This window comes from Austrofundulus limnaeus, unplaced genomic scaffold (assembly GCF_001266775.1).
Source record: "Austrofundulus limnaeus strain Quisiro unplaced genomic scaffold, Austrofundulus_limnaeus-1.0 Scaffold621, whole genome shotgun sequence".
Taxonomy (NCBI): Eukaryota; Metazoa; Chordata; class Actinopteri; order Cyprinodontiformes; family Rivulidae; genus Austrofundulus; species Austrofundulus limnaeus.
The window spans coordinates 59,720-68,716 of NW_013953023.1; the positions used below are offsets into that span (position 1 = coordinate 59,720).

At 42.8% G+C, this 8,997-nt stretch overlaps 1 protein-coding gene across 1 annotated transcript in view; it reads right to left on the bottom strand.

The window, feature by feature from the left end:
- The window catches only part of gtpbp2b (GTP binding protein 2b), a 28,369-nt gene that overhangs the window by 8,652 nt on the left and 10,720 nt on the right, over positions 1 to 8,997 (bottom strand). The window contains exons 6-8 of the mRNA XM_014027184.1: positions 7,368 to 7,542; positions 2,160 to 2,379; positions 504 to 639 (exon numbers count right to left, since the gene is read on the bottom strand). Coding sequence (XP_013882638.1) covers positions 504 to 639; positions 2,160 to 2,379; positions 7,368 to 7,542 — 531 coding nt within the window. The remainder of the gene's footprint in view (positions 1 to 503; positions 640 to 2,159; positions 2,380 to 7,367; positions 7,543 to 8,997) is intronic.

The following is an 8,997-nucleotide window of genomic DNA, read 5'->3' on the forward strand; positions in this document are numbered from 1 at the left end:
ATAAAGAAAAAATAAACTGAGGGCCCAGCCAAATCCAACATAATGTGAATCTACAAAATTGACCACATGAAGTTAAACATCATCATCTTCTCAGAAGCAGTCTGACATTAGGAACTTTACTGAGACAATTTTCACTTAAAGTTGGATCCATGTTTTTGTACAGTAAATTAGGGCTGAAACAATACATAATCTACATCCATATAGCTATTAAAGGTTTAATGATTCCATTACATCAAGGCAGAAAGAAAAACATCGATCCATGTGCCCATTGTGGATCGATATATGACGGCATCATATCGATTACAGACTTTAACTGAATCAAACTCGTATTGTGACGGACTTTGTGMTAYTGAGAAACATTATATCGACATCCAAACAAACTGCTATAATATGGTATTGTGATAAAGCTAGTGATGGAGTAACATTAGTTATCTCAACAAACTTCTTTTACTTTGCAAAAATAGAAGGAAAAATGTTTGTGTTGTGAGTTTTTGCTTGTTTACCTGGAACTCTGTGAGCTGCTGCATCAGCTCTTCCTGCTCTTTGCTGTTGCTGAGTGGAGGAAGGATGTTCAGGAAGACCTTCAGGAGGTCCAGGCTCTCTCCGGACACACTGGACAGGGTGAAGATGGGCGTGACACTGTACGCGCACACAAAAAAAAAATTTTAATCATTACAAAAATAAAAACGTAAGCCATCAGTGAAAACTTTAGCCTTAGGAATAGTAAATAGAAAAAGTTATCTTAGTACTGAGCTGTGTGGCAGCTAGAGGTGTAACTGTGTTCTGGTACCACGACAGTTCAGTACAGGTATTAGAGATGCTGCATTCTGCTAACAGACACAACAGAAAAAGGCAGAGGAAAACTACAATGTGCTCTAATAACACTGAGCAGAGACTGATTTATAAACAGATGTGTGGAAAAAGATCCAGCTGTTGCAAAGGGAGAAAAGAGAGGCATGTGTGGCAAGCAGTTMTGCTATGTAATTAGCCCTATAAATGTACTAAAGCTAGCCAAGCAATTGCAATGTAAATTTATTCAATTTCCAAAACACAGCGTCATTTTTTCACACTAGTCCTGAGAAGCTGGTTTTGCGTGTTCTACGTTTTATTTGGTTGATATTTTCACAGTGGGAGATGTTCTTCAGTTCTTTGTACTTTGTAGCAAGTTGACACACAAGTTACTGTTTACAGCTCAGATTAGATGAAAAAATAAATAAAATATGGTAAAATGTGATTTTTTTATTTCATAGTGAAGCTATTGGTTGAAAAAAATCCTACTTTTTTGTACATGACCTTCTGGTTTGTTTTTCTGTTTCTTCTTCTGGGACACTTTTATGGGTTAAACCAGGGGTCTGCAAACTGCGGCTCTGGGGCCACATGTGGCTCTTTGGTCCCTCTACAGTGGCTCTTTGAAAATGTGACCAAACATAACAGAATTTTGTTTTTGTTTTTATACCCACAATAGAAATCAATTTGTAAGCAAATAGGTGATCAATGCTACTAATACAAAAAGTAAAACATGTTAGCTTGTGCTAGCCTGTTGTTTACTTAAATAATCCAACTTTTGTCTTTCTCTCAAATCCATCAGAATTACCTTTAACGAATATTAAAAACTACACAATAAGAATTAGAAAAAATAAGCCTGAATAATTGAGTTGTACAATTTTTTATGAAATTAGGAATAAACTATATAAAGTATTTTTCTTGTTTACATGAATATAGTCTTTTTATTTGTCCTGATGGGTAAAAATAATGATAAAAAATAAAATTCGCAATATATTTTTTAGTTTTATAATGTCACCTTCACTGGCCATAAAAGTTCCCAAAAAGGCCTTGAAAAGGCCCACAGACCACCAGTTGATAATCAAAGTTGTAGCTTATTTTGCGGCTCTTTTATTACTGCGTCAGTAGCAGAAATGGCTCTTTTGATTGTAAAGGTTGCAGACCCCTGGGTTAAACAAACCCAAATAAAAAACTAGCATCTGGCATTTGTTTCTCTTTCCTGTGATGCTGAACTTGTCCCACACCCTGACCCCGATACCAGGGTATGCATCATATTGTGACTTGTGTGTACCGTTACACTCGCAGTAGCATCAAACACCAGTTTTTTTATATAAATCAGGTATGTTGGGGTCAGAATGTGCCGTGTTCAGACCAACCATGTGGACTGTGTGAACTGCTGCGCAGCAGTTACGGCATCGTCAGGGTTCAACACCACCATGGGCACCTTGTTGCAGCCCGGTTGCTTCAGAACTCGCTCCAGCTGACGCACAGTTCGGTCCACGGTGCCTCGGGAGCACAGGTCCACTTTACTGACAACTAGAAAGATGGGAACCTTCAGTGCCATGGCCAGGCCCAAGTGTTCCCGGGTGGTACCAGCTGGATGGGGAAGAGAAGAAAACATGTTTACTTATCCACATGACCACAGGGTAAATTACTTTTTAATGACCTGCTTCTTAATTGATGGTATATCGTTTTTTCTTTTTTCAGTACAATCAAGAAATCAGCTAATCCTGCTTGAGAAAAACAAGAAATCTTCAAATAAACATGTCTAAGCTACAGTTGATTTGCTGAGGTAAAGCAGCAAATATTGAGAATTTGTATGAGAATCTAAAATGTTTGTTTAAAACAATATATTTGTGAACAGCATTAATTTTATTTCACTTAACCACTGAACACACAGAAATATCTAATCTCATATTTTARTATGGAGAAGCTTCCACCAATACACAAATACTCTGAGCTAAATAAATCCCAAATTTTACTTCAGAGCTCAAACCAGTTGTCTTCTGACCTCCAGTGGTGATTCTAAGTATTTTAGTTTTCTTTTTTATTTTATTTTTTTAAAAAAGCTAACTTATTTTATTAGGAGTTTGGTTAGTCCTGACAAAGCCAAGGATGAGAGGTCAACTACTGTGTTTTTGCATCACAGATTATAAAAAAAGTTTCTCTGAGTTAATATATTTCTATGATTTGGTTGATTATAATATTTTACTGTTTATGTACAAGGCTCATTATTACCTTCCAACATAMAGGCAAATTTTGTTAAGAGAGACAGTTATTATCTTAAGGGGATGGAAATGTTTGTGAAGCCATATTTTCGTACTTGCTTGAGAGAACGATGTACTTTAATCCAAGGTATATTTTAATCCAGGGTATAGGATTGTGGAATGGTCTGGAAGATTATCTTAAAAATGCCAGATCTATGTATACGTTTAAGAAACAGATAAAAGCTAGTTTTCTGAAGGTATATGGAAAAGTAAAATGTGAAGCTATATGAATTGTTGTTTGAGTTGATGTTTTTATTTTTATTTAGTACTGTTTTGTAAATTATGTTTTGTTTGAATATATTCTGAGGATAAATGGGGCAGTCTTTATAAGATTTCTTCTTCTGCTACCTTTTATTATATTTTGATTTGTGTATTGTCTTTGTTTTTTATTGTATATAGTTATTTTTTAATGAAATTAATACATTTTTTGAATTGAATTGAATTGAATGAATACATTTCTATCCTTKATCATGAAGCAACCTCTATCTAAGTCAATCTCCTCAGCTCCACTACAGGATTTACATTGTATATGTCATATTATTTACAAAACAAAATCACAACTTTATTCTCATGTACAACAACAACAAAAAAAGCTGGGACATTGCATTAAATGTACAAGTATAAAAATAATGCAATAATTTGCTAATCTCATAAACCCATATTTCATTCACAATAGAACATAGTAAACATATCACATGTTTAAAGTAGGCATGTGTACCATTTTTAGGAAAACGTACAGTCATTCCTCTCCCTGGGCTGCCACCTTATGGTGGTGGAGAGGTTTGAGTGTCCCAATGGTCCTAGGAGCTATGTTGGTAGGGTCACCCAAGGCAAACAGGTCCTAGGTGAGGGATCAGACCAAGTGCAGCCCAAAGACCTCTATGTTGAACACAATAAATGGAATCAGTGTTCTCTCACACAGACGCGGGTCACCGGGGCCCCACTCTGGAGCCAGGTCTGGAGATGGGACACGTTGGCGAGTGCCTGGGGGCCGGGCTTTCACCCATGGAGCCAGGTCAGGCACAGCCCGAAGAGGAGACGTGGGTCCCCCTTCCTATGGGCCCACCAACTGTGGGAAGGGCCGTAGGGGTCAGGTGCAATGTGTGCTGGGCAGTGGTTGAAGGCGAGGACCTTGGCGGTCCGATCCTCGGCTACAGAAGCTGGCGCTAGGGACGTGGAATGTCACCTCTCTGGTGGGGAAAGAGCCTGAGCTGGTGTGTGAGGTTGAGAGGTTCCCACTAGATATAGTTGGACTCACCTCGACACCGCGCTGGCTCTGGAACCAGTCTCCTCCAGAGGGGTTGGACACTCTTCCACTCTGGAGTTGCCCATGCTGAGAGGCGCCGAGCAGTGAACATACTTATTGCCCCCCATCTTGGTGCCTGTACGTTGGGGTTCACCTCGGTGAATGAGAGGGTAGCCCCACTTCGCCTACGGGTRGGGGGACGGGTCCTGACTGTTGTTTGTCTGACAGCAGTTCAGATTACCCACCCTTTTCGGAGTCCTTGGAGGGGGCACTGGAGAGCGCTCCTTACGGGGACTCCCTCGTTCTGCTGGGGGACTTCAAAACTCATGTGGGTAATGACAGTGAGACCTGGAGAGGCGTGGTTGGGAGGAACGCTCCCCACCTGATCTGAACCCAAGCGGTGTTTTGTTATTGGACTTCTGTGCTCGTTGTGAATTGTCCATAACGAACACCATATTCAAACTTAATGGTGTCCATATGTGCTCTTGGCACCAGGACACCCTAGGCCGCAGTTTGATGATCGACTTTGTTGTTGTCTCATCTGATCTGTGGCTGCATGTTTTGGACATTCGGGTGAAGAGAGGGGCGGAGGTGTCAACTGACCACTGTGGTGAGTTGGCTTCGATGGTGGTGGAGGATGCTGGTCAGACCTGACAGACCCAAATGTGTAGTGAGGGTCTGCTGGGAACTTATGCCAGAGTCTCCTGTCAGTCTAAGCTTCAACTCACACCTCTGGGAGAATTTTGAAAACGTTCCAGGGTAGGTGGGGGACATTGAGTCTGAGTGTACCATGTTCCGTGCCTCCATTGTTGAAGCGTCATACCTGAGTTGTGGGCGTAAGGTTGTCGGTGCCTGTCGTGGTGGCAACCCTTGAACCCGTTGGTGGACATTGGTGGTGAGAGATGCTGTCAGGCTGAAGAAGGAGTCCTATTGGGTCTTTTTKGCCTGTGGGACTCCGGAAGCAGCCGAGAGGTATCGGGAGTCCAAGCGGATTGTGGCTTGGATTGTCACCAAGGCAAAAACTCGGGCGTGGGAGGGGTTCGGAGAGGCCATGGAAAAAGACTTCCGTATGGCTTCAAGGCAATTCTGGTCCACCATCCAGTGTCTCGGTGGGGGGTGGGGGTTCGCCACCAACACTGTTTATGGTGGRGATGGTGTGCTGCTGACCTCAACTCGGGACATTGTGGGTCGGTGGGCCGAATACTTCGAAGACCTCCTCAATCCTACCGGCATGTCTTCCCATGAGGAAGCAGAGCCTGGGGACCCTGGGTCGGACACTCCAATCTCTGGTGCCGAGGTCACTGAGGTGGTTAATAAGCTCCTCGGTGGCAAGGCGCCGGAGGTGGATGAGATTTGCCCGGAGTTTCTTAAGGCTCTGGAGGTTGTGGGGTTGCGTTGGTTGATGCGACTCTACAATATCGCGTGGACATCGGGGGCAGTTCCCCTGGATTGGCAGACCAGGGTGGTGGTCCCCTTATTTAAAAAGGGGGACCGCCAAGTGTGTTCCAACTATAGGGGGATCACACTTCTAAGCCTCCCTGGTAAGGTCTATTCAGGGGTCCTGGAGAGGAGGGTTCATCAGATAGTCTAATCTCGGATTTAGGAAGAGCAGTGTAGTTTTCGTCCTGTCGTGAAACACTGGACCAGCTCTACACCCTCAGCAGGGTCCTGGAGGGTTCATGGGAGTTCAATCAACCAGTCTACATGTGTTTTGTGGACTTGGAGAAGGTGTTCGACCGTGTCCCTCGGGGACTCCTGTGGGGAGTACTCCGGTAGTATGGGGTACGTGGCCCATTGGTACAGGTTGTTAGGTCCCTGTACGACCGGTGCCAGAGCTTGGTCCGTATTGCTGGTAGTAAGTCAGACACATTTCCAGTGAGAGTGTGACTCCGCCAAGTTTGTCCTTTGTCACCAATTCTGTTCCTAACTTTTATGGGCAGAATTTCTAGGTGCAGCCAAGGTGTTGAGGGGATCCGTTTTGGTGACCTTAGGATCACATCTCTGCTTTTTGAGGATGATGTGGTCCTAATGACTTCATCAGATTATGATTTCCAGCTCTCACTGGGGCAGTTCACAGCCAAGTGTGAAGTGGCCGGGAAGAGGATCAGTGCCTCCTAATCCGAGACCATGGTCTTGAGCCGGAAAACTGTAGGGTGCTTTCTCCGGGTCGGGGAGGAGGTCCTGCCTCAAGTGGAGGAGTTTAAGTATCTCGGGTTCTTGTTCACGAATGAGGGTAGAATGGAGCGGGAGATCAACAGGTGGATGGGTGCTGCATCTGCAGTAATGCAGGCGCTGTACCGGTCTGTTGTGGTGAAGCGAGAGCTGATCCAGAAGGCAAAGCTCTTGATTTACCGGTCGGTCTACATTTCTACCCTCATCTAYGGTGACGAGCTTTGGGTAGTGACTGAAAGAACGAGATCATGGATACAAGTGGCCGAAATGAGTTTCCTTCGCAGGGTGTCTGGGCTATCCCTTAGAGATAGGGTGAGAAKCTCGGTCATCCGAGAGAGACTCAAAGTAGAGCCGCTGCTCCTCCATGTCCAGCGGAGCCAGTTGAGGTGGTTCATCTGGTTAGGATGCCTCCTGGACTCCTCCCTGGTGAGGTGTTCTGGACACGTCCCACTGGGACGAGACCCAGAGGAAGACCCAGGACACGCTGGAGGGACTATGTTTCTCAACTGACCTTTGAAGGCCTTGGGATTCCCTCAGAGGAGCTGGCCCAAGTGGCTGGGGAGAGGGAGGTCTGGGTCTCTCTGCTTAGGCTGCTGCTGCCAYGACCTGACCCCGGATAAGTGGAAGAAAATGGACGGACAGATGGACGAGCGTACAGTCATTTCCTAATTTGGCTCTGCAAAACCCAACTGTCTGATTGCTCGGTTGCAACTGAAAGTTTGTTTTTAATTTGAATTGTCAACCAGTCTACAAAAGTGTCAGTAAGTGAGATAGTGGCTATAATGTCAACATATTAAGTGTTCCATGTCAGATGTCACCAACCAGTTACTGGGTCCCTCAGCCAGAATCTGTTTAAACCGTAAACTTGTACTGATGGTGTGCATATAGGTGTAGCTCACCTATGCCAGTATTGGCACTCACCACCAGCATGGCAAAGTCAGGGCAGTAGCTGGTGAGGCCAAAAACAGTGGTCTTCAGATATTTGTGGTGTCCTGCCAAGTCAATGAAAGTGATCATCTTAGACGAGCTCTCACATATCTCCTCAGCTGTCCGAGAGTCGCTGTAGTTCACCACCTGTTCAGTAGGACAGGACTGTCAGGATTCTTCTGATGTTTATCATTTTAAACCCAGATGTTACAGTCAGGGAAGTATACATATCTTTGGTGTCATGTAAGAAGAAAACAAGTACATGCTCACATGAAACAATCACACAATGGTGACACTGAAGCACCATGCATGAACATGTAATAAAATTTGTTTTTAAATTTATATCTCCATACTTCAGGTCTGTCCATATCAGACATGAAAAGAATAAAATCCATATTCATAGATGTCCATTTAGCATCCATTTACAAACATTATTAAATAAATAGTTTTGAAATTCAGAGGTTATTGTTATATTCTGATTAGAAATGCATTTTCAATAAAGCTCTGACTGCCAGCACTGACTGTGCTCAACTCCAGCATGCAACATTTTTCTGTCCATTTGTTTGTCTAGCTTGCCTGTTTTGCAACAAGTCATTCAGTTTTTAATGTTCAAGGACTTTTAGCAACAAGAAAGTCCATCAAATATCATTCTAAAACAACCCTCAACTCTACTAATGACTCCACATCTACTAACTCCATGGAGGCTGACGCCACGGCGGTGCTCTCTCTTTGTTATCATAAATTTGGTCATGACTGTATGTTTATCATGATGTTCTACATTCATTAACATTGAAAAAATGTAAACTTTCAGTTTCAAATGTCCAGCAGAAGCCAGAGCTGCAGAGCGTGACGAGGGAGCAGGGGGTGATAAGTGCAGCTTCGGTGTATTCCCTGGCCACTGAGGACTGTTCACATGTAAACATGTTTAATAATTTATTACAGGTACCTTCGTAGGGGGGTGGGCTTTGATTGGGATGGCGGTGCTCCCTCTTGGATAATGGTAGGGGAACTGCTGAAAATTAGTTTTCTATGAATTACTTTTCTACAGTCCAGTCTTTATTTGTGCCAATTACATAAATATTAAATGTGTCAAATTTAGATAGCTTTTGATATTATTTCATAATGTTGATAAATCAACATAGACAGGTCAGTGTTTGCTTCATATTCACAACACTTACAGCGGGTAAAATAAGTRTTGAACACGTCACCATTTTTCTCAGAAAATATATTACTAGAGGTGCTAATGACATGAAATTTTCACCAGATGTTGGTAACAACCCAAGTGATCCATACATACAAAGAAATCAAAAAAAGTATTGAACACGTCAACATTTTTCTCAGTAAATATATTACTAGAGGTGCTAATGACATGAAATTTTCACCAGATGTTGGTAACAACCCAAGTGATCCATACATACAAAGAAATCAAAAAAAGTATTGAACACGTCAACATTTTTCTCAGTAAATATATTACTAGAGGTGCTAATGACATGAAATTTTCACCAGATGTTGGTAACAACCCAAGTGATCCATACATACAAAGAAATCAAAAAAAGTATTGAACACGCTTACTGAAATTTATCTAATACTTTGTACAAAAGG